This window comes from Condylura cristata, unplaced genomic scaffold (assembly GCF_000260355.1).
Source record: "Condylura cristata isolate star-nosed mole 26May11 unplaced genomic scaffold, ConCri1.0 scaffold00005, whole genome shotgun sequence".
NCBI lineage: Eukaryota > Metazoa > Chordata > Mammalia > Eulipotyphla > Talpidae > Condylura > Condylura cristata.
In genome coordinates, this window is record NW_004567106.1 from 9901410 (window position 1) to 9928342 (window position 26933).

A 26933-nucleotide genomic window follows, 5' to 3' on the forward strand; every position below is an offset into this window, starting at 1 on the left:
CAGGCTTCTCTTAAAGGCTGTTTGAATCACAACACTTCTCAGTTCTAGTGTTTTTACTAGAAATGATAGGACCCTAAATTGACAGGTTATTAGGGATAAGTAAAAGGGTTGCAATGCAAACTAGGCAGAAATTAAAGACAATATTTATAATGGAAAAGAAAAATGAGAAATGTAGAAATTGCAGTCATGACTTCTTTGAAAAAAAATCTGAGTCAATATATATTAATTTTCACTGATTTTGTTCAGAATCTTGGATTCAGAACTGTTTCTCAAATTCTACATAAAAAATTAGAGACTTGACCAGAGAAGCAACAAAGTCAATTAATATATTTCATTAAAAAATTTATTGAGAACCTATAAATGGATACGTTCCAAAACAGGAGAAATACAGAGTATTTAACATTTTAATATTTCTTTCTACTCAACAGTCCACCTTGCGTTTTGCTTTCTATAAACAAATATATTGGATTAAAGTGACAATAGTCTTACTTGCAAATTCAGTATTCTTCAATATATCCTTTAACATGTAATGCAGCAGAGGCAATTCATTTTCTTAAACACTTTATTTCTACTCAAAGCTTAGCAATTACTTTAGCTTCACATTATTCTGTCACAAATAACTAAAAGTAGCTAAAATCATAAAACTATTAGAAGCCAAACCAATGATATGTATAAAGTCAATAGAAAACATCAACTATACTAGTACATAATTATGTTGGACTCTACTAGAAATATTCCCAAATAACAAGTTTTTATTAAAGAATGAGGCCATTGGCTAGAGGAACTGATGGAGTTATATCATCAAAAATTAGAAAAATTGTAGAGAAAAAGATTGCAACCCACAATTTTAGCCAAATAAAGGAGGAAAGGAGAGTGCATTGTTTCCGTTGATGACAATTCAGGAAACTGCATTTACCATTGTGTCACAAACTGTTCACTCCCTCAGGAGCACAGTACTAGGCTCTCCAGGCTCTCCAAGCATTTTGTTACAATGTGACTAAGTGTCCCTATGGGGCAGATGCCTACATTTATGGTAGGAACAGAAGATCATATTGCTATCTCACCTGAAAGTTAGCAAACAATGTAAAATTATTAGGGCTGGGCTGGTTTCAGGCCACTCAGTGCCCCTGAAAATAGAGGCAAACAATGAATCATTAAGAAACAGTATTAAAAGAGCACTGTATTACCTAAAGTGAGTTATAAAACAAGTCAAATTTGATGATCTTCAATGGAAAAGCCATAGTATTTGAGAATTAGGAATGTTCAGATGCTGACTTTTTTGCAGTGGCACTCCAAGCCACTAAACTGGGACAAATTCCAAACTCAGACTTATTTGCATCACCTCAGTTTAATAATCCAGTAAATAACAAAAAAGACAAACAGTGAAAACAGCATCATATAGCACAGCAGCTTTGTTTGGCTCCCTTTTGATAAAATCTTCAGCCTTCCCATCGTTTTCCCTAGAAATCCAGTTGTAGAATCAAATTGTGAATCCTATAGGCAGAAAAGAAACATAAAATAGATTCTAATGCCTTAAATATGTGTAACTCATGTACTTTAGATATACAGTTCTTCACTATGTTTATGTATCAGATTCACTTGGGGTGCTTTTCAAAACTCCTTCCTGAAATTTTAATTACTATTTAAAGTGAGTGTCAGTATGCAGAGTATATTTAGAATATATGTTTAGAAAATACCTCAGGTAACTGAACAACTTTTGAAAGAATGTTGCTTTCAATGCCACATTCATTTCCAAATGGTATAATTTTAAAAGTATACTAACAAACTAAGGAAGGTCTGAGAAGCTTGTCATCTTCTTTATTGATATAAGCAATAAAGAATGAAAGTAGGTGGTTATAAGAAAAAGTATATGTTGCTGAGTTTGTTTAGTCTAAGATAAAAGACTCTGGGTGATACTATGTTTTGTCCACTGTGACTACTGGGGAGATCTTAGCAAAGAAACAAGTTTACATTAAGATAATAGATCGGATGGGTATATAAAATGCATTTTGATGTTGCATAGTTTTGAGAGCCCTGAGACTTAACAGACATATGTCCTTAGTCTCCAACAGTATTTCTAAGCACAGTATTAAAAAATAAGTTGGCTTTTAGCACTCCCTCCTACTACATGAGGCAAGATGAAAAATACAAAATGTGGCAAAAATACCTGACTGTTATTTAAAATCAATTAAATATAAATGGATGGAAATGGAGGACTTATAATCTTTAGATCAATTTCAAATAGATAAATATTAAAACCCTATTACTCCTGCTCAGCAGACTAAATTTGAGAATAATGATCAAATTTCTTAAAGTTAAAAACATAGACACTTACCATTTCAGCTAATAATTTATTTTGATTTTTAACTTCCTGGCCTATTTCAATGGAAAGCTATAAAGAAGAAAACATATACATTATTACTGGGAGGAAAGTATCAAAAAATTTCCCAAATAAAACCTTATTTTTGAAATATAAAATATACTGTTGTCTTCTGATACTTTTTCCACTGAAATTAATGGAAAACAAATTAGAATTTCTATTCCTTTGCAACTCTGCGTTGTCTCAGTTCTTCATTTTGATTTCAACTTAATATCTAATTCCATTTTTGAATTTTAATATAGACTTCTCTCCATGGTTCTTTTATCCTTGCATGCTTTTTCTGTATTTTTGTATTATTCATACAACAGCATTTATTTCTATATTTCCTCCTTTATATTTTAAAGTATAATGAAATGTGATTACATTTCTTTAGATTTTAAAGGTTTTTTTTTCCTTAAAAAATTACAAGTTAGTGTTATCCACTTCCTGAAGCTATTCAGGAAAAAAGGCTGATCCTAAAGTAAACAATACTACATGGGTAGTTATGAAAGTTACTCAACCCCAAAGCTATTTAATATGCTATATAAAAATTTTTTGAAGGTTTTATTTTTAAGGTGTTTGAATAAATAATAAAACAAATTACTGAAAATCTTGGCAAACACTGTAAATATGATATGCAAATTATTGTTTGGGAAGCATATGGAATAATACTGACAAAATACCACAGAATTCTATAGTACAGAATATGTGCTTTTCCCCCAAATTTAATAATTCAGAGGTACAAAGCAGACAGTGCAAACCACCCAACATTTTCCCTGTAACTATCATTCAGGCATCACAGTTTTCCTTTAACTAAGGACCTAAATTATTAACATGTAGTTCAAAAAATTTTTTTTAATTTTAATTCCTTATATGTGTTTTACAGTGAGTTTGAAAAAAAAATAGTACTAATTTTGGAATGTAAAAGTCTCCAAAAATGAATAAAAGTTAATTTTTCAAGATTAATGAAACACGTTAGGTTCTGATAGCATGAGCTATTACTGAATGCTCCGTAAGTATATAGTGAGTTTATAATGCTGAATCAATTATAACCAGCAACATTATCTTTTTGTAATTCTTTCATTCAATACATATTTACTCAATACCACTAATAAGGAATTATGCAAGGTACTGTGTAGAATATACAAATAAGTACAATAGACAGCTTTCCTGCCCACCTGTGACTATGCATGTGCCTCTCTTTTGCTTTTTCTATTTCCTAATAAAAGTGTCCTTTCAAAATGTTAAAAACAAGCAAACAAACAAACATACAATAGGAAATCCTCCAGTCTGGTAAATTTCTTTTATATACAGATAGTTCTAATGCAGATCACTGTTCAGTAAGTGTTACAGGAATGGTACAATTGATCTTAGGCTCAGAAGGAAAAATGTTACTACTCTGATGTTTTAGTCAGGTAAAGATTGGAGGGAAGAGGTACAATTAAGTGCAATGAACAAGAAGACATCAGCAACATATAAGAAGGGAGTGGATACCTACAGGCAAAGGGATATCATGATCCAAGATATGGAGGTGAGAAAGTGACAGTGTGCATAGTACATTGAGTGGACTCTAGTTGTCTGGCAGAAAGCATATACACATTCTGGAAGTGTGGGAGGTAAAGTTGGAAAAGTGGCAGCCAATTTTTGAAGGACCCTATTTGACCCAGCAACAGTACATAAACTTTATTTACTATATCATGGGAGGACATTGATGACTCTTGTATGCAATTTAAAAAATACTTTAAACAGATGATGACAGTGGTGACAGTATGGAACTCACACCAGAACATACAAATATGGAGAGAGTTACGAAGAGCTAGTTCACCTAAGAAAACCAGGCAATAATGCTATTAAGAATAGAAAAAATGGGGAAAGAAGCAGAAGACTTAGTAACTAACATGAGGTCAAAGAAACATTCAAGACTGAGTTTTATAGCTTATAAGATAAAAAGAAGAAAATGTGAGAGAGCTGCATGGGGATGGAAGATGGACGGTTCTGAGACACTACTACAGACAAAATATGGTATTTTGACTCAACTACAAAAACAGCTGGAAATTAAAAAAAAAAAAATCAAGCAGATGTATCATTTCTTCTGATTGGCCACATTTCCTAACTTTTTTTCTACTCAAATAATGTTCTAAGTTTTGAGTAAACTTTGACTTCATTTTCTTAGTATGATACCAATAAAAGTGAATAGCTTATAAATTATATATGTATACATATAAATTTAAAAGTATCTAATATGTTATATACTTACAGATTTTATAGCAGTGACTTTGTTTCTCAGACTTTCAGTGAGTCTGTCATTTTCTTCTTCACAAGCACTGTACCCACTATTAGCATAGCCATAGTTTCTATGGTTGCCAGGAGGTATTCCTTCACCTGCAAAGATCAGAAAGTCACAAATAGAGTTGTAGCTAAAATAGAAGGTATTTTCTGAAATCATGATAGGGAAGAATTGAAATCATGATAGGAACTGAAAAAGACCCCTGGGGGGCGTTGCAGACCATGTATGTCTATAATATTCACATTTCAAGTGAATTTTCAGAACAATTCTAATACCAGCTCTTAAGCAAAGACTATTCAGTTCATTTCACTTTACATTTATCATGTACTGATTGCTCATAAGATACTGACAATGATATTACATACAATGATATTCAGGATATACTCCCTGCTCAATAAAACTGTGAATTTTAAAAGAGATCTGAAAGTGGTAATACCAACTACCTACTGAAGAAATTTGGCTACTAAGGGAAAGAGAGAAAGAGGATAATATGGCAGGAGGGAACTCATGCCAGAAAAACAGTCTTATAGGCTAATGGAGAACATTACCTGAGAATTAAAAGGGGGATTAATTCATTCTTCAACCAATATTTGAATTAACTATCATGTGTCAGATCCATTGTTCTTTATAAGTGCTACATGTATGGAGTTTATCTTCCTGAGAATACATGCTTAATCTAGTACTTGCTACTCATCAATGAAATAGGTAGACTAATCTTGAAGGGTGACAATATAACATGCACTAGGGTCTCAGAGGGGAAAGGGTAGTTGAAGGTATTCCAATTTTTTAAAAAAGATTTATTTTATTTATTTCTACATACAAGAGCTGGGGTATAGGCCAGGGGTGTGTGTGTGTGTGTGTGTGTGTGTGTGTGTGTGTGTGTCTGGGGTTGGGGGGTGGTGTATAAGAGTCACCAGAGACAGAACGGTGAGCAGAACAGGCAGACTGACTGAAATACACTGCTGAGGGAAGCCATGGGTAAGACAGGAGAGTTCTGCTGCCAACAGCTTCATAGTGCTGAGGCTCAACCCCTTCAGAACGGTGAGCAGAACAGGCAGACTGACTGAAATACACTGCTGAGGGAAGCCATGGGTAAGACAGGAGAGTTCTGCTGCCAACAGCTTCATAGTGCTGAGGCTCAACCCCTTGAACCACCACCAGGAGGACCAGTTCAGTCTTTTTTTTTTTTTTTAAGAATCAAAACCATCAATTTTTCAGCCAAAGACTGTGAAGAATATGGTCATTTGAAATAAACACCAAGGAGACTAAATGAAGACAAGAGATTAAGACTACTCATAATCACCAGGGGATAAAATAATCTTGACTGACGCAATTATGTTTTAGTGCTTTCAATTCTCCCAGATGTGTGATTTTTCTGCACAAATATAAAATATGGTCTCATTAGCCATGAAAACATGGATGGCTGCATTGACTAAGAATTAGAGACTTACAGAGTTCTGGCTACAGAAAAACCTAACCCCACGAGAATGAGATTGTCAAAAGAGTGATTAAAGACATGAATTATAGGGACTACATTGGACCATGGATTAGAACAGATTGATTAATGGCCTGAGATTATGGGGGAAATATGATGACATAGAAATTAGAGGGTTTTGTAACACTAAGAACAGAAAAAGAAGCAGTAACAATGAGATGGAAAGATAGGAAGTACCAGCCAGTGCTGGTAGTTCAAGAAAGGTCTGAATGTGAACAGGAAGCTCTTTTAAGATCTCACGTGCTCTAAAAAGCAAAACTTATTCTTTCAATTCTTACTACTCTAACTATAAATGACACTTATTGCACTCTAGACTACACTCCAAGGGCAGAAACTATTTTACTCATGGTTGTATATTCCCCACAAATGTAGACACACACATACACGCACAGGGTTAAGGAACACTCAATAAATGTGTAAATGAAAGAGTTAATGGGCAGAATCTGAATTCACTGTTACTTAACTTTGTACATTCCTTGGTCAAGCATGGAATCATAAGTTTTTTTGAGGGATTTCTCATGCTATGTTAGCCAATGTTTAGTACTAGCAACTTTTGCTGACTTAAATTTCTAACATTTAAAAAAAGCTTTTTCTTTTTTCCATTTTACTGTTAACACCTAAAAAGGTAATTTTATTCAGCTACTTCATGTATTTTCTCAAGTGTGTACAACATTGATTTTTAAAAAAGTCTCTTCATAGAGAGCTTCAGAACTAGAAAACGCTACTAGAATAGCTGTGCATAAAAATGTCCGATTATAAGTCCTTATGCCTAGCTTACTGCAATTGCTTTGTAAGCCTCTTGTAAGCCTTACCACATATTACTTACTGCCTTAACAGTTGAACAAGGCTTAGATAAGAAATATGCTAGGTAAAATAACCTTTAACCCTATGTTACATATTCCGGTCTTCAATAATAATGACATTGTTATCTGTCTCATGTGATTATTAGTGTAGTTCCTATACTGAACTCAGTCTTTGGATTTCGCTTCTGAATAAACTAAAATCCAAGGCAAGTAGAGAAAAAGAAACCAAAGCTGGGCTTTGGGAAACTCAAGTTTATAAAATCTCCCTAAGTTGGTAACACTACAAAACTTGCCTTCTGAGTTGACACCTCTACACACACCCTCCAAGTCCGTCACCACTGCCTTTAACCCCCCATCCAAACTTGGTACTGAATGAAGTTTAAGGGAAGCCCTAGAGTTTCCCGAACAAGGGAGGTTTTCACTTGGCACCGGCTCCAAAGACCCCCTCCATACACTAGATCCCAGTGAGTTAAGCTTAGATCAACTTCCGCCCGCGACCCGGCGCCCAGCAAGGCCTGTCCTGGGGGTCCCGAACTTCAAACCTTAACCCTCTTCTTACCCAGGCCTGCACGTCTCATTTTGCCAGAGGAAGGAGGATAAAGGCGAGCGGAGTGGTGGGTAAGAAGGAGCCTGGTGCCACCCGGACAGCGTCTTCGGTACCAGGGCCAAGACAAGCACCAGGCTCTTCACCCCAAAGCGCCACGACATCAGTAAAGTCTAAACATCGCGCGGACTGATGGCGTCATCCACAGGCTTATTGGGTCTCTGCGAGGCGGCTTAAATAGCATTCTGGGAAATGTAGTTCATTGTTGACAGGGGTTGTGGCACGGACGTGGAGTGAGTGACCCGGGCTCTGGGAGCGAGCAAGGCTTTCACAATAGTGGGAGCTTTACACCAGCAACAACTCCGGCTTTCAGACTGGTTGTTCACTGCTCGGCTCACTGCCTCTTAGATCCGTGCTTTCGGCTTGTCGATGCCGGATGTGAATGATGGCAGTTACAGGCAAGAAAGGACTGCGAAACTCCCTCCCATTTATACTTTTAAAATTTCTAATTTTCTCTTACAGGATTATTGTGAAGTTTAAATAAAAATTAAAAAAAATCCGATTCACATTAGATGCTTAAACCCCCTGGGTGTTTGCAGTTTTGTAGCTGCTCCTGCAGAATGACAGTGAAATAATCCTCAGAGAGTTCTGAAAATGCAATTTGCTTAATTTAGCGTTCCCTCATAGTTTGTCATCATGAGCACTGATTATAGTAGTTAGTGGTAGGTAAGTCTCTGTGTTAAAGTTCTTTTTATAAAATATTCACAAAAACTTAAATAGATGTTAATAGCTGGGGATATATGTCCAATCTGATAGAATTTTGAGAGTAAAATAGTCTTCAAATTACAGTTTTCATAAAAATAAACCATCATTCTATTAAAAAACAGTTACAGTAGGAACAGTTATTGCAAATAAGCATCTAAAGTTCATGAAAATATCTCATAAAATGCACAACAGCATAGACAAATCTCACAAATAGAACATTCAATGAAAAACTAAATGGAAACAAGTGCATTTAGCAAAATTAGTTTATATCTTGGAAGTTAGAAAATAGGTTACTTTTAGAGTGACTGAGAGGTGGCAGAGGAACCTTCTGGGATGCCTGTAATGTATTTATTTTTGGCACATTACAGAGTATTAGCCTGGTAAAATGTCACTAACCTATAACCTAAGAACTTGTGTATATTGTGTATGTATGTCACACAATAATGAGATGCTTACTAAAAATAAATACAGAATTTAAATTCTTTAATATATATATATGTATATTATATCTTTTACATCATTGTGTATTCCCTGTAAATTTCACACCACCAATTCACCCATGAACCTTCACTATAGCCCCTTGTACTCTTCTCTCCCATTTTAATCCCTTTTCCTTCCCTTGCCTTGCAGACTGTCTCTTATTTATTTTTAAAGTTTTGCTGTTGTTGTTATTGATCTCCCCCTCACCCCTTATTTGGTTCTCATATATTCACCTATAAGTGAAATCATTTGATATTTTTTTCTTTTTTCTTCTGTATTTCTCTGAGCATGACCACTTCTAGCTCCATCTATTTTGCTGTGAATGGCATGAGTTTATATTTTTTCATTGCTGAATAATATTCCATTGTATATATATATACCCCATCTTCTTGATCCAGTCATCTATTTTTGGGCATTTGGGTTGTTCCAAATCTGCTGTTGTAAATAGTGCTGCAATAAACATAGCAGTGCAGTTATCTTTTTTAATTAATATTTTTGTGTGCTCTGGGTAGATTCCTAGGAATAGAATTGCTGGGTCATATGGTAGCTCCATATTTAGTAGAGGATGTGGAGAAAAAGGAAATCTCCCACACTGCTGGTGGGAATGAGGCAATCCAATAACTATGGAAAGTATATGGTCCAATCACTATGGGAAGAATTTAAATTCTTATATCAATGCAAGAGTATAAAAAGAAGGAGAAGAAATATTAGCAAGACTTGGCCTTATCAGACCAATTATTCAGTATAGGGACATAACACTCTCATGATTCTTTTTTAAAGATTTATTTATTTATGCATACAGAAGCTGGGGTGTAGGCCAGAAGTATGTGTGTGGGGGTGGGGTGGGGGGGTGGAGGGTAGGGTGAGAGGATTCACCAGGGACAGAATGGGGAGCAGGTCTACTGAAACACACTGCTGAGGGGAGCAGGGGGTGGGAGAGAGGAAAGGTCTGCTGTGCCATGTTGGTTAGCTCCTTGGCCTGCCAGGGATCAAACTCATGATGCTGTAGTGGTTGGTAATAGGTTGGCAGTGCTGTCTCAAACTGCTGCACCACCAGGGAGTCCAAACATTCCCATGATTCTTTAGCAGAAATCTTAGCAAACTGATTCATAGGAAATTTTGGATAATATGTAGAGCTAGTTTGTGCTAAAATGGAAATCTTAATGTTGTGAGTTGAAAGATTGTACTCTGCCCCTCATCACTCATAATTAAAACTATGTTATTTTTCAGCTTTCCCAATCTGCTTTACAGAGGTAACAGAGATAATATAGTAGTTTAGTTTGTAACACACTCCTGGCCAAGTTCCCTGGGAAAAAAACTCCAAGATGGAAATTACCATGCAGGGAGCTCAGTGGTGACTACTTTCAGGATCACCTGAAAAGGGTGAAGCAGAAGGCAGATAGCAGAACTGAGAGGGAAAATTTTGGACAGATACAGCCACCTGGGTGATATGGTGAATTCTAAAGCTCATATGGTCCTTGAAACTGTCCCAGTGGGACATTAATTTATTGGATGTGGACTGCATTGAGAAGCAGGTTTGACCTTATGCTGAAGGCAATTCCCTATGAGGCTGATAGCATAAGGCGATCTTGAACAGTCTCTCAGTAGGAGAGGCCAACCCTACAGGATGAAATTGCCTGTGCCATTTCCCAAAGTATTTTTGCAAACACTGTAATAAACTCAAAGGACCACAATGGAACAACTATCCCTGAAGGTAAAATTAACTAAAGGAAAGGATGTATTCCCAAAATTTGATAAAAAGAAATTATCTACCTTAGTGGAACAGGAAGACTCAGGGTATCATAACCGGAACACATTTGGAAGTAGAGTATTCATTCCTACAATATGAGTGCATGATCAAAGTAATACGTAGGAGATTAAAAAAAAAAGAGCACCTAGAAGGGAAATAAGTGTGAGATAGATTTTTGTATATGTTTTAAAGTTAGGAGATGAAGGTTTGCAATTTGAAGGACAGTAGGGAACTTATTTGGCTGTTCAGGTAACAGTTAAAGCTCATTAATCATTATCATATGCAATAAAACAGCCATAGATTTATCTCATTTCCCTTTGAGAAATGTCAAATTCTTCTCTAGAGAATAATGGTCAAATTGTAAATAGAATCTAAGATCTATTTCTTTGTGGCAAATAATTTAAATATCAGGAAAAAAAATTCCCCAGCATGTGTGAGTAAGTGGAAACTTGTGGAATCCAATATTTGGAGGCCTGGAAGAAAATGTCAAGATCAGTTGGCCTAAACCTCTTGTATTAAAAACAGGAAAGTCAATAATTAGGGACACATGATATATCCAAGTTTTGCAGCTGATGTGTGGTAGAAATGGCTATTATAATCCTGATGTTACTTCAGCTCCAGTATTCTTGGTGTGCTATCTTACTAGTGAAACAGTGCTTGAGACAAACAGGGAATTTGTAAGACTGTCATAGGCTTTAAAATCTCTTATGTTTGGGGGCCTCCCTAGTGGCACAGCATAAAGCACAGCACTGTGAAGCTATCGCAGCCATTGCAGCATGAGTTCAATCCCCCGCCAGCGGTGTACCCCACATGGCATGACAGATTTCTCCTGATCCACCTGCTGTTCCCCTCAGCAGTGTATTTCAGTCAATCCACCTGTTCTGCTCCCCGCTCTGTCTCTGGTGAATCCCCTCCTCCCACCCCCACTCCTGTATCCCAGTTCTGTATGCATAAATAAATAAATCTTAAAAAAAAATTCTTAATGTTTGTTTGGATGCTCTATCTGCCTCAAACAATTTCAAGTCCAATATTACAGTATTAAAATGCACGCATTTTTTTCACTGAATAAATATTTGAAATGTCTAGAACTTTTAAACGGTGTTAAGGTTTATTTTAACAAGATTTACTCAGGCTAAAAGGAATCCATTTTATAGATTATGATGAACTGATAATAATGTATGTTCAAAAATAATTTCGATATCAGAATATAGCTTTCCCCGACTATTTAAAAGTCAAACATTCCTAGGATAACTTTCCAAAACTGAACTGCCATAAAAAAGAAATGACCGTTCATTTATAAGGAAAACTTTTAAGCATTCACAAGCCGATCCAAAAAGTAGCCTACCACAAACCAAACTAAAAAAATTTCCAAAGAACGCCAAAGTATCACTCACATGCAGTAAAGCAGGAATGAGATGAGGCTTCCACAGCCTGTAACTATCAGTGGTAGCCCTGGGCGGAGCTGGCGGCGCATTTCCCAGCTCTAGTGCGCGGCCTCCTTTCCGGCTGCTGCAAAATGAACGCTGACGCTGTTTGCACTTTGCGTCTTTGTCGTAAACGTCAAAACTGTCCTTCAGTTGTTTTCAATTTGTGAAAGCAGATACTACTGTAGGTCTTCCATAAGAGAGAGGTGGTGTATCTCAAACTCTGGAGAAGTGTGGATGCCTTCATCTAACTGATACATTGAAAAGGTAATATTTTAATAAGCGCTGAAAAGAACAGTAGGCAGATTGATGATATAGAAATAGATATGTCACCAACAAGGGAATGGGCCCTCAACCCTGAAGTCAGTATCGACTTTCTCCCACAAAACAGGTGAAAAAACCACTGGAAGTATATAGAACAAGGGGTCCTGCTTCCAGGGGAGAAATGGAGGCTCTGAGGTCAGCAGTGAGGGCAGGCAAGGAGTCAGGGCTTATTGGTTAGTAAAGAACAAAAACAAACAAACAAAAAACCCCCAAAACTCTGGTAAGTGCCTCCTGGGCTTGAGAAGAAGTGTGCGTGTTGGAGATCTAGACAGATTTTAGGAGTAAAAGAATTAAACTTTATTGGCTGAAACAGCAAAAAAAACTAACAACCTTTGTTGTTACCCATCATTGGTAGTCTGGGGCCCCGATTCCAAGGGGAACATCTCCTGGGAGCTCTGTGCCTGCAGCTCCATGTTGAACTGGTTTGGTCTTAAGGTCTGTGACTTTTCTTCTGTGTCTCTTCATTCATCCCTTTCCCATAGCAGCCACTTGATAAGCTATGTAAGCATAGCTTCAAAGTGCCAGGTTAGGGGGAAATTATTCAAAACAAAGAAACAAAAACATTGAGCCAAAGAAATTTATGGCTACAGGTTTCCAGACCATTTAAAATCATTAGATTTTTTTTTTTATTATTCTCTTATTTACCAGCCTGTTGGATCAGTATAATTCTTAGAAAATTTTTGGTTAGGATTCTTGTCTTGTCCCTGTCCTAGGACCCTTCCTGTCTTCGATGGACAGATAGGCAAGTAGAATATGTAGATGGGCATCATGGGACAAAATGCACATAACCTAACTTCTGTGTAGAAAGCTTTGCAGCAGCTGATTTTTGTCCCATTTTATGGTACCTCCTTTTTGACTCTCTCGATCTATGTTATTCTGCTTTTTGATGACAGCATTCCAGTAACTGCCCCCAAATGAAAGTCAGATTTTAAGATTTGTTTTTGGTTTGTCTTTACCTGATCCTTTGCTTTGTCTACATTCCACATATAAGTGACATCATTTGCAGTGACATCATTTGCTATTTTTTGTTTCTCCTGGCTTATTTCACAAGTATACTTCCAGCCATGTTGTTGCAAATGGCAAGACTTTATTTATTTATTTTGCTCGGTAGTATCCTATCCCATTGTGTATATAAGCTACATCTTCCTGCTCCACTCATCTCTTTTTGGACCCCTGTTGTTACCATAACTTGGCTGTGGCTGCAAGGCACACAGGCATGTACATATATCCCTTTGAATAGTGTTTTTGAATTCATTTTTTGCACACACCTAAGAATGGTATTGCTGGGTCATATGGTAGGTTAATTTCTAATTTCAACCCATAGAAACGGAATCAGTCTACATACCCATCAACAATGTTCTATGGTTCCTTTTCTCCACAGCCTTACCAAAATTTGATACTTCTGGTCTTTTTGATTAAATGTGGGCCATTTTCATGACATAAGACATCTCACAGTGGAGTTGATTTGCATTTCCTTGATAATAAGTGATGATGAACATTTTTTTCAAGTGCCTGTTAGTTCTGTTTGTCTTCTTTGGATAAGTGCCTATTTAGCTTTTTTGCCCAATTTTCAATTGGGCTATTTTCTTTTCGTTTAATTGTTTTGAGTTCTTTGTAGATCTTGGATATCAGCCCCTTGCCAGATGTATGGTGCACAAATATTTTCTCCCTTGCAGTAGGGTTTTGTTTGTTTGTTTGTTTTAGTGATAGTTTCTTTTGCTGTGCAGAAGCCTTTCATGTCCTCCCGACTGTTTATATGCTCTTTTATCTTTCTTGTTGTAGACAAATCCACAAAGGCATCACCAAAGCCTATGTAATGTAGTGTTTTGCTATTTTCTTCTCTAGCATGAATTTTTATAGCTTAGAAAATTTTGAAAAGAAAAGCTGCAAAAAAGAAAAAAAGTGTTTTGTTTTTTTTTTTTTAAAGATTTATTTATTTGTACATACAGAACTGGGGTACAGGCCAGAGGCTCAGGGGCAGTGAGAGGCTTCACCAGAGACAGAGCGGGGAGCAGAACAGACAGATCTACGAAGTACACTGCTGAGGGGAGCAGCAGGCAGGTCAGGAGAGGTCTGCTACGCCATGTGGTCTCCTCCGGGGCAGGCGGGTATCGAACTCATGAGGAAGTGGCTTTAGCTTCTCAGTGCAGTGCTTTAACCCGCTGCGCCACCAGGGAGGGCCCAAAAAAGTGTTTTTAAATAACATGTGTTATATAAAAATTCATGAAATCTGAATCATTTAGAACTTTATTCTACTTAAAGAATGACTTTTGCACGCAGGTGCCATCATTAGAGAAATAGTGGCCAGTGATATCCATCAACCATGACCATGATCATTTATCATGTGCCTTATCCTTGTAGTAGAGAACAGAAAAAAGGGCCTCTAAGGGAGCTTTTCTTCCATACTGGTGTCCTCCCTTAGCTTAGCCCAACGGAAGAAGTGCATTGGACCTCAGGCTTGGTGTCATCTCCCACTGATAATCTGTTGGGCAAGGGTTAATTTATTTGATTAAAAAGAAATCCTGCCTGATAGGTTTAATGCTCCTGAAATAATGGGGTAGCTTGGCAGCATATTTTGACACATCTCTTTATCTAGACACTCTCAAGACAGCTAGTTCCAAATTTTGCTCAATATTCTGTGTGATTTAAGAGTTACTCACAGGCTGTGCACAGAATAGTCCACTCATTGAATGCAGCACTTGTTCTTTCTCCTTTTTATTCCAGGACCAGTCTAGTGATCTGTTTCGGCAGATGACACTGCAATAGTAATTCAACAACAGATGTGAGGGAATTAGGGCAGACAGTGAGTTATCATGTGTCATTTATCCACAGACACTACTGACATCTTACTCCATCATTCCGGGCCTGGCCCCTTTCTTTACTTTCTTTGGATATGGCTGTTTGGATACACTGCCCCCTGTGAAAGTCAGTCATTTTCAATTCCAAACCAGCTTCCTGATTTTCTGTCTTGTGAAATATATCATGAATTCTTAAAAACTTATGGGTCATTTAGACTTTTTCCATTTTGCACACAATATTAGTCCAGCTGCAAGCTGTATTGAAATATCTTTTTTATTTACCCTTTTCCATTCCAAAATTACCATTATTAATACAAGCATCAAACACTTTGAATTCCTACTTTTAGGTCCTCTCCCCACCAATGCACAATATTAAAATTTCCTTTTGTAATTTAGCATTTAAGGAATTTTCCATTGTCATAAAGGTAGATGGTGAAGTGTTATGTTTCATATTCCCTAAAGTTATCTGGAGACACCACAACGTTGATGATTGTGTAGCATCTTCCATAGGAGTACTTTTGAAGAACCTTGTAGAAGACATCTGAATCTTTCTATTACTTTAAATTAATAGAGTTTTACTATTTCACCTTTCATGTTTTTATCTATATTTAATTAGGTTTTTGTGTGGTGTGAGATAGAAATCAAGAGTCTCTTTGTGTGTGTGTGTATACTCAACTTTTCCAGTTTCGTGATCATGGAAAGTACTTTCTTTTTACACCCCCAATCCTTTCTTACAAACCAAGTACCTCTAGGCCTGCCCACTGTTCATATACTCTTCTATTTCTTACATTGATGTGTTATTGTGTGCTTGAATCAGCAACACACTATTTGAAAGTTTTATAATACAATATTCAGTAGAACAAATTCTCTTATAGTGTTCTTAAGAATGCCTTACCTCTACCCTTTTCATTTAACTTTCAGAAACAACTTAAATTTCACTGCAAAAAAGTCATGTTGACTTTTAAAAATTATATTCCTCTAATGATATCAGATTTCCCCTATTTCTCACAACAATGTTTTATAGTTTTCTTTGTAGAATTCTTACATTTTTTGCTACATCTTTTCCTATATATTGATATTTTTATGCTCTTGTAAGTGGTATCTTTCTTTAAAAAATCATGTTCTAACCTGCTATTATATGAAAATAAAATAAAAAATAAATGTTTATAGATTATTCACAGATTACAGCAAATTGTCTATAAAATGGACAGTTTTATTTTTTGTTGATAATCCCTAGTCATCTTTTTTCTTTTTCTTTTTTTCCCCTTTTATTGTGCGGGCTGCGACCTCCAGCCCCCAGTGGTAGTTTTGAATATTGGTCATATTATTTCCAAATTCAAAGTGAAGACTTTCAGTATTATAATACTAAATGTAATGTTTCCAAAGATCCTTTTCATAAATACTTTGTCAGAGTAAAGAGGTTTATAGTCCTACTTTGTGCAGAGGGTGTTTCTGTTTCATCAGTTATCATTGTAGGACTGAATCCATTGAGATGATTCACTTTTTATTGTAGTGATTACTTACTATTTCTAGAAAGGATAGACAACACAACATTCAGTTCTCCCAACACCCCAATGAAATAGGAATGACATTAGTCCCACAGTGTTTCCTTTCCCCACCACCACTCTTACCCCTTTGTCCCTTCTCTCTCCCTGCTTAACCTCAGACCCTCATGGTGTATATTAATATTCCCAAAATCTTGTAAGTGATTTAGTTCATTGAATTGTTCTTGTGCAAATATTCAGTATTTTTTATGTGCTGTGACTTGGTATACTACACATAAGTCCCTCAAACTCCCTCCATTTTCCTGAAAATGACTGCATTTCATCTTTCCTTATGACTGAATAGTACTCCATTCTGTGGATAGACCACATCTTCTTAGTCCAGTTATTTACTGATGGACATTAAGGCTACTTCCTTATGCTAGCCATTGTAAATATTACCATGAACATTGTAGAACATAGTTTTTTTTTTTTTTTTGCACTGAAAAATTAATAGTCTTTGGAAAGATGTCTAGAATTGGGATTTCTGGGTCATACAGTGTTTCCATTTTTAGATTTTTAAGATAAAATACAGATTACTCTCCATGATCATTATAACAGTATGTATTCCCACTAACAGTGTGCTAGGGTTGCCTTTTCTCCATGTCCACTCCAATACTTGTTGGAGGTCTTTTAAGTATGTGTCATTCTCATGTTATGAGATGGTACATGTTATGAGATGGTATCTCATTGTGATTTAACTTGCATCTCTCTTATTAGAAACAGTTATAAATATTTTATCATGTGTCTGTTTACCTTCTGGGTACCCTCTCTGGTTAATTGCTTGTTCATAACTTAGCTGACATTTTATTACGTTTTTAAATTGCTGAACCGTGAATTTTTTCTATATCTTGGATATTAACTTAGTTATACATTGTGTGAATACTTTCTCCAACTCAATAGGCTATATTTTTTTAACCTTGCATCTTCTTTGGCTGTTTTTAAAAAGCATTTTGGCTTAAGGTAATTCCAACTGTTTATTTTTTAGTTTATTTACCTTGTCTCAAGCGTTAAGTCTTCAAAAACATCTTTATTGTTGTGGTCATGGGATATATCACCAATGTTTTTTTCTTATTGTTGCAGGTCTTATAAATACATTGTTAGTCACCCTGGAGTTTATTTTTATGTATGGAGTTAAAGAATAACCCAACTTCATTCTTTTATGTATGTTTTACAATTTTCTATGCACTCTTTATTAAAAAGCCTGTCCTTCCTCCAATGTATGGTTATTACTGCTTTATTATAGATTAGGTATTGAAAGTAGATCAGCTTCTGTCTGGCTTTTCAATTCTGCTCCAACTAATTTATATCTATTTTTGCACCAATACGTATTGTTTTTATTATTGCTGCTTTATAGTACAGTTTGAAGTTAAGTAACATGATAGCTCCATTTCTCTCCTTTTATCCACAGAATTGATTTTGCAATTTTAGGCTTTTTATAGGTCCATATAAATGTCAATATTTTTTGTTCAATTTCCTTGAAAAATGCAGCTGATATTTTGATGGGAATTGTGCTATATTTATATGTCACTTCAGACAGAATAGTCATTTTTATCATGTTCATTCATCCTCTCATTCATTCTTTATCTCCTTAAGTAAAAATCAAGTCCTTTAATAACATTTTGTAGTTCTCATTGTATAGGTCCTTTACCTCTTTGGTTAGATTAATTCTGAGATATTTATTTCTTTTTCTAGCAATTATAAATAGAGTTATTTTCTTAGTTTCTTTTGCTTTTTGTTCGTTTGTATAAAAATAACTACGGATTTTGTACATTGATTTTTCAACTTGCCACTTCACTTTTTTTAGCAACATTTTGAGGGAGTCTTGAGAATTTTTATGTTTGTACTACTTTGAACCTACATTGGGTCATATAATTACCCAAAAACCTATAATTTACATTGGATTCACCCTTGTCTCTGAATAAATGTATAATCAGGTGTACACACTGCCACAGTATAATACAGCACAGTGTCTCTACTCTATAACTCTTAAGATTTTTAATGTCAGATAATTCTTTGATTAGAGTCATGATTTCCTTTACTTCCCAAAGTAGACATGGAAAATGGACCTACATGGGAAATTTTTCAGGTAATGTTAAGAGTTTCAGGGTCCTGAAAACCTCTGCTCTAACACAAAGAATTACATTCAGATTGAGAGCAGTCATCCCTCAGAGAGTCTCCCCAAGAGCAGTATGGGCTAATTATCTTATGTACTAGTAATCTTCCTGGATGTCTCTCAGGACATTTTGGATGCCAGAAAGAAATAATATTGCTGCATTTCAATTTCCATTTAATATTTGCTGCTAATGATAACTTACCCTTTAAGAATTATTATCATATCAAGTAGATTAAGCTGGTTTGCCTGAGAAAGAAAGATAACATGGAAAGTTTTCCTTTTCCTAATGAAAGCTCTCCATCTATTAAACAGCTTTAAAGAACTGTGAATTTTCTTCTGTTGATATTTCTGGCAAATATCGAGGAAACCCAAGTATAACTTCAAGTATTCCCAGAAATACATGACCCATTGTTACAAAGCATTTTGAAACTGAGGGCTGGATAAGTGTACACACTACTTGGCCACAAGTTTTGGGAAATAGTTGCATTAACATGATTATAGCATATTTCTGATGACTTACTTTTGCTTTTGTTTATCTCTCTCAAAATGGTTATTTTAATTAATTTGCCTGCAAAGTTTCTTGTTTTGAAAATCCTGTCTCCTAAACACCATCCTATTTTTTCCCATGTCCTCCCTCACGATCCAATTCAGTTCACACTGGAATTTGTCCACCCTGTTATCCCTTGGATTACACAATGTTGTTTGTGGAATAATACATGCTTAGAATGTTCTTTTTTAAGCTAAATCCATGTTGTCTATAGTAAGAAAAAAACCATATCCTAATCATGTCCCGTTTCTTAATCTGCCAAATCTGTGAATATGTATATGACAAAAGGTAACTAAGTTGCAGATAGAATTGTGGGTGTTGACCCTAATTAGCTTGCTTTATCCTAGTGGCACTAGGCGTCAAAAGGAGCCTTAAAAGTGGAAGATGGGTGGGGGGGGTCCTCCCTGTGGAAAGAGTGTCTGGGCCTCCCACGTGGCTGCCATGTGTAGGGCCTTTGCTAGAAGCTTGCCTGCTTTTCTGTGGTAGCAGATGAGAAAGCAGGTTAAAATCCTGTGTGTGGGGAGCAGGTACAAGTCTTTATTATGAGGTAGAAGAGGGCACAGCAACAGCAGCAGCTTCCAGCAGGGGCAGCCCTCTGGGCTCCAGCTGTAGCCATGGCCCTGACCCCCAAGTAAAGCCAGTAAGTGGACAGTGAGAGGCCCAGAGAGCTCTCATGCACAGAGGAGTCCTAATAGCTTTTATATGATTTATAAACAAAACCAACACAGGGTCAAAGTTAGGCTTAGTTTAGAGAAGTAGGTTTTGCATTTGTCATCTATATCTCAAGGTTACATTGTTTACTGCTGCCCCCGCATGTGGATCCATCTCAAGATTACATGTTTTCTGCTAGGCCACAGTGCTGGAAGGTCACAGTGAAAAACAGTCTGAAAAGCTCTGAGAAAACTGTTTTCCTAGGGACCCTATAAAGAAACAGATTCTTTCTTGGAACCTTCAGAAAGGAATATAGCCCTGGCAACATCATGATTTTATTTCAGTTAAGATCTGTTTTTCTAGCATCCTGAACTGGAATATAAAATGCCTGTTTTAAATCACTAAGCCTGTGTAACTTAATGGTAGAAAGCGTTACATCATCCTTCAGATTGTAGATCAGAAATTCCTTTGAGGGCCTCCTGGTAATGCAGGGGGTTAAGTCTCAGCAGTATAATGCTATTTGCAGCACTGAGTTCGATCCCCAGCCAGGCAGCTGACCCACATGGCACAACTGACCTCTCTTGTCTTGCCTGCAGTGCACCTCAGCAGTGGATTTCTGCCTGTTCTGCTCCCCACTCTGTTTCTAATGAGTTCTCCCACCTGCCCTCCATCCCAGCAGGTCTCCCCATACCTATGGTCTGCCCCCCAGTTCTTGTAAGCATAAATAAAACATTGCCCCATCACTTATTCTTTTTAACACTTGAAAGTATGAAAGCAACCATAAGCACAAGTTAACTTATCTGTCATTTTCCTTTGCTGACATGTAAACCCAAGGATATGGTTCTGCTCTGTCTTGTGCTTGCTAGAACAGATGTCAGTAAATGTGTGTTCAGGTGTTGACATAATTCTCTTTCCTATGTACACATACATCCAAAGGACATCAGAGGCCTGCCCTCGGATAGTATCATAGGACACAGATAATCACACTCCATTTGATAACACATTTAGTGCACAAGAAATTTCATTTTTCTACATCACTAGTTCTTAAAGTATAACTCCTGACTAGCCTCCCCTGAGACTGAGCCCAGCACTGGGTGCTCAGGTGATTTTGATGTACCCTAACATTTAAGTACAGCTTTAGACTAGACAGCTAGGCCCAACTCACAGATTGTCTGATTTAATAGGTCTGGAGTGTGGTCTAAGAATTTGCATTTCTAACAGATTCTTTAGGAAGTATGATGCTGTTGTACTGGGCCTCACTTTGAGAATAACTGACCTAGTTATTGGGTTGGGGATGGGCCAGCATGTCCCCAGAGACACACTGAGAGATGAGTAGTAGAGCAGATTTGCAAGGTAAGACTCTGTGCTCAGGGAGCACCCCTCTTGCTACTTATTAGCAGTAATGAACAAGCATGACTGATTATGTGACAATAGCGGGGGAAGAAGGGTCCAGGGTAGACAAAGTGTAATCAACTTTATGGGGATCAGAAGGGGTGTGCTGGCCATATGTGCAGGAAGGACTTCCTGTGCAGGTACTTGGCGTACGGTCTAGCTACTCCCCGACCACCTCAGGCCACACAGTCAGTCAGTGGTTACGTAGTTGTGCCCAGCTGTCTCGTGATGTGGGCCATTGTCTAAGGCAGTCAAGCAGGAGTGACATCCAAATCATTCACACACACACATGCACAGAGAGGCCATACAACACAGGTGCAGCTGCCTGGAGTGGTAGAGAGGCCACCCCTGGTCCCTGGGCAGGTTAGGGAACTGCTGCACATGCTGAATATGAACAGCAGATATCTCCTGCATAAATATTGCAAGGGTCTTAGTCACTTGTTGCTGTATATGCTATCCTTAACCAAAGGCTCTCATTGCCTTTAAATTACATTAATACGACCTTTTATCATATCCAGTTTAGATCTACATAAGAGTGAGTGGCAATTAGCTTGAACAGTCCACTTAATATATTTGAGAGTATCTAGTTTTCAACTACTTATTTAGAATTATTTAAGTTTTCTCTCTTTTTTTTTTTTTAAGATTTATTTATTTATGCGTACAGAACTGAGGTACAGGCCAGAGGTGCAGGGGTGGTGAGAGGATTCACCAGAGACAGAGTGGGGAGCAGAACAGGAAGAATGACGAAGTACCCTGCTGAAGGAAGCAGTGGGCTTGTCAGGAGAGGTCTGCTGCACCAGCCATGTGGATCACTTTTGGGGTCAGGGATCAAACTTGCACTGAAGTGGCTGTGGCTAGCTTGAAGTGCTATGTTCTAACCCACTGAGCCACCAGGGAGGGCCTATTTAAGTTTTCTAAGACAGCGGTAGCCTTCACAAAAATAGATACATAATGGTGATAAGCCAGTTTGCTTTGCTCTATGACCAACTGCATAATTATTTTCCTACGAATGAATGTAATATTACCCGATATTATATTTCTGACATAGCAACAGTGACTGCTTATAAAATATTTAACAATATACTTTTAACAACTAGCATAAACTGAGCATAGATTACATTTTAAGAGATGATTTAGTTTTAATGCAAGTAATGTGCAGTTTATAGGTTGCTTTGAAGTCAACCTTCTCTTAAAGGTTTCTGTAACTGGGAAGACAATGGTACCTTGTTTTATAGAGGGAGGATCCTAATACCAAGTACAGTAATTGCCTTAAATCAACTTGCCACAGTGTTTGTGAAACTGATGTGGTGACACTTCCTCTCACAGTGACACATGGTGGCTTTTAACCTGATCTCAGGGTGCAAATTGGATCCCCATCATTCATTCACCTACCTTCTGTAGGGAACAAGCACTTATATTTCATGGTTGAGGGACCCAGCACTCAAAGTAAATGACCTGGACAGGTATCACATTACTTTCTATTTGAAAGATCAGATCTGACCTCAGAGAAGAGCATGCATTCAGGGGAAACCACAATTCAGAATGTAGATGGTTGGAGAATGAAAGCATAACTAGGCATGAAAATGCCAGGAAATTAATAGACTTATTTAAGAAATTTGAACAGTTTGAAACAACTAGTGATTGACTTGTAGTAACTCTGAGGAGGTAATTAAGTGGTGAACATTAATAATAGATTTATTAAAAGTATGCAAATTAAAATGAGGTAATTATTAACTCTAGAGAAATTTATCTCCACCAAGTACCCCAAATTATTGGTCTTTATCACTGTGTCTTCCCTTCTCATACCAAGAGTTTTCAATGTCTCTTTTGTTGAAGAAACAAGTATTTTTGCCTGTGGTCTATTTAAGTACCTTTGAATACTAAGTTATATAACATAAACTAAAACAGGATTGACAATGTTAGATAATATTAACTTTAATATTTTAGAGCCAGATTTCACTAAGTATAAAAGCCCTACCATTTAAAAAAAAGATTTATTTTATTTATGTGTGCATACAAGAGCTGGGGTGTAGGCAGAGATTCAGAGAGGTGGGAGGTGTGTGTATAAGAGGATTCATGAGACAGAGTGGGGAGCAGAACAGGTAGATCTACTGAAATATACCTGAAGGGAATAGTGGGAGAGACAGGAGAGGGAGAGAGAGTGGGAGAGGTCTGTGCCATGTGAGTCACCTACCTGGTTGGAGATAAAATTCGGTGTTGCAGTGCCGCCCATAGTTAACCCCTCATGCCACCAGGGAGGCCCCCTAAGCATTTTTTGAAGGAAAACAAATTAGATTTATATAATTGGAGAAAATAGAAGGATGAGTTGTTTAAACAGCAGTGAGTCTACATTTTGACTCTTGCATTACTATTTGCTTCAGTGTTACTGGGGGTTTTTGTGTGTTTGGCTTAGTTGTTTACCTCTGTCCCTTTGGTTTTCTAAAGTAGCTACCAATGTCAGATATTTGACAAGGCAAAAATAATTTATATTTTGAGATCATTAAAAATATGTATCTTGGTTTCACTTTGGAGGAGATTATAGAGTTAAATTGATGAGCTGGCAAGTGGCCAGAATAGGAATAATTGGAAACATAAGGGAAGAGAGAGGAGCCAAAAAGTTAGGAGGCTGGTAGAGAACCTCATTATGGGAGACAAGGGCAAGAAGAATCTCAGAGTCTGGTCGAACCACGGGCAACTGTGAAGCTCTGTATGGCTGTGGGGTAAAGTCTGGAGAATCCACTTCAAAGCAGAGTTTGTGGGAACTATGGTACAATTATTTTATTGTGCTCCACACTAGACCCAGAATAGTCTACTTTTCAAGAGAAGCCGGATGTGAGAAATGTGTGTGGGAGTTGGGAAGAAGTCCACAAATAATGAGTAAATGCTGAGGACATTATATCTGCATGAATTGTTTCCACACAAAAATCCTGAGAAGGTTTAGAGAAAGGAAGACAAGCCTTCTAGAGCCAAACTATCTTTGCTTCAGAAGGAACCTCTTCTAAAATCACTGGTAGTGAGTCTGCAAAGAGGCGCTCCTTCAAAATCACTGTCTGATAGACTATGTGGGTTGAAGAGGCCTGAGGTTTTGCTGAAGGCTCTCATTGGGATGAGTGAATTAAGTAACCTGCACTAAGCATTAAGAGCTGCTGGAATATAAAATGTTCTTTAGCACAGTATCTATCTGTATACCAGGGGGTAGGGGAAGGGTTGGTGTGCGGAACAATAATGAACATATATGGGGGGGTGGTATAAAGATTGCTCGTTTTGCTAGTACACTTTGATAGACATGGCTAAGAGATTTAGTGTTGTGGTTATTTGTGGATGCAGAGGATTCAAGAAGATATGTTAAGTCACAAAAAAAATTGCTTAAAATGCTTTTAATATCCCTTTATGTCCATTATTATGTTGATTAGGATTGGCTGGAGGATAAAAGAGCTTTGCTTTCCAACATAGGACTACCGGGAGACCTTTCTGCGCAGATACAGATTAATTTGAAGAGGATGAAAGAGGGCATTTTTTTTAGTTTAGTTTTACATCATTTGGTGACTTTTTCCATCTCAGTTGTAATCCCCATGGGCTTCCCAGTACCAATTCACCCATGTGCCATCACCATAGTCCAGTGCACTTCTACCTCCCCCACTCTCATTTTTGATCCCATTCCCTACTTCACCCCTGTAAAATGTCTCTGGTATATAGTTGTTCATTATTATTATTATTTTCTCCCCTGGTCCTTTATACTCCTGCTATGAGTGAAGCCCTCTGGTATTTTTCCCTTTCTTTCTGGCTTATTTCATTAAGCATGATCCCTTCCAGCTCCATCCATGTTGCTGCAAAAGGCATGTGTTGATCTTTTTGATTGATGAGTAATATTTCATTGTGTATATCTTTAATCCAGTCATCTACTTTTGGGCATTTGGATTGATTCCATGTCTTTCCTATTGTAAATAAAGCAGCAATAAACATGAAAGTATAAGTGTCATTTTGAAACAGTGTTTTTGTGTGTTTTGGGTAGATACCTAGGAGTCGGATTGGAAGCTCCATGTTTAGCAGTTTGAGATCCCTTCAAAGAGTTTTCCATAGTGGTTGTACTAGTTTGCATTCCCACCAGCAGTGCAGGAGAGTTCCTTTTTCCCCACATCCTTGCTAACATTTGTTGTTGTTAGTTGTTTGAAGATGTGTCATTCTCACTGGTGTGAGGTGGTATTTCATTGTGGTTTTAATTTGCATCCCCCTTATTACAAGAGATGTTGAATATTTTTCATATGCTTGTTGGCCATCTGCATTTCCTCTTGGGAAAAGTGTCTTTTTAGCTCTTCTACGCATTTTCTGATGGCATTGTTTACTTTTGTTGAGTTTCATCAGTTCTTTGTATTTCTTTATGATCAATCCTTTATTGCTAGTTTTGTATGAGAAAACGTTTTCCCAGTCAGTGGGCTGTCTGTTTTTTGGCCTTTATTGCTAGTTTTGTATGAGAAAACGTTTTCCCAATCAGTGGGCTGTCTGTTTTTTGTAATGTCTCTTTTGCTGTACAGAAGCTCTTTAACTTGATGTAGTCCCATATGTTTATCCTTTCCTTCACTATCGTTGCATTGGGTGCTGTATCTTCAAAGATGTTACTGAGGTGTATGTAGTGTAGAGTTTTGGAGAGAGCATAATTTTTAACCAACCATCATTTGCTTTTATTTTTTATTTTGTTAATTGTATTTTTTTTATTAAGCAAATGTTGGTTTACAACCGTGCATGTAATTTATGGATATAGGCTCAGATCTCTTCAGATATATGTTGCTACACCACACCTACCATCAAAGCACCTACAGTCCTCCACCATTATCTATTGTGTCCTCTCCCCATTTTGATTTTAGTAGTTTCTGTTTCCATAGTGAGAATTCTATGGCTTTTTCTGGCTTAGTTTTCTCTGTTCTTTTGTTTTCTTTACATTCAATATATGAGTGAGTTTATTCCTTAAGCTTAAGATCAGTGGATCAAACTTGGGCTCAGTCATGGACTCATCCAGGAGCTAATGAAAGTTGACTGATGTTTGGGGGTCTTAGTGAGGAGCCTGTTGGATATTTTTTTGAGATAAACTAACTTGATATATATTTTCCTGTTCCCTCAGTGAGAAAAATGAGTAAATATACATGTTTTGGGGGCTTATGGGGTCAAAGCTAACCATATACTAGAAACATAGGGGGCCAGATTTCCTCTTCAAATTGTTAGAACATGGATATATAGTTTAATATTTGTGATTTTTAATTCGTCATACTAATTGTGATTGATATCAGTGTATATTATATACCAGTGGTATTTCATTGATAGAACACTAAGTAAAACATCTTTTACTATATTAATTTCAGTCATCAATTGGAATTACTGAGAAACTGGCAAAGAAACTGAACTGATGATTACATTTTTGAAGTTAAAACATGAGACTGTGAAGATAGATTCCATATGGAGATGTGTCAGTTCTGTGCCTTCTAGAAAACTCTGTGCTTTCTGAAGTGCACATTATGGCCATAAATAGAGAAGTGGAGCTATTAAAGAAACTGAAGGACCCCTCTACTTTAATAGAGAATCATATGCTTCTGTCTCCAAATTTCATAGCAGAATGTCACATCTCATGTGTGAGATCACTATTGGTTGTCTATATTTCCATGCTT

General features: G+C 37.0%; 1 protein-coding gene across 1 annotated transcript; it reads right to left on the reverse strand.

The window, feature by feature from the left end:
- Positions 1-331: 331 nt before the first annotated feature.
- Positions 332-7656, reverse strand: BET1 (Bet1 golgi vesicular membrane trafficking protein). Its single transcript, XM_004676691.2, has 4 exons — positions 7504-7656; positions 4617-4741; positions 2336-2392; positions 332-1494 (listed from the first exon to the last, which is right to left on the reverse strand). Exons 1-4 carry the CDS (start codon positions 7520-7522, stop codon positions 1339-1341), a joined length of 357 nt encoding a protein of 118 aa, XP_004676748.1. The 5' UTR covers positions 7523-7656; the 3' UTR covers positions 332-1338.
- Between the last annotated feature and the right edge of the window lie 19277 nt (positions 7657-26933).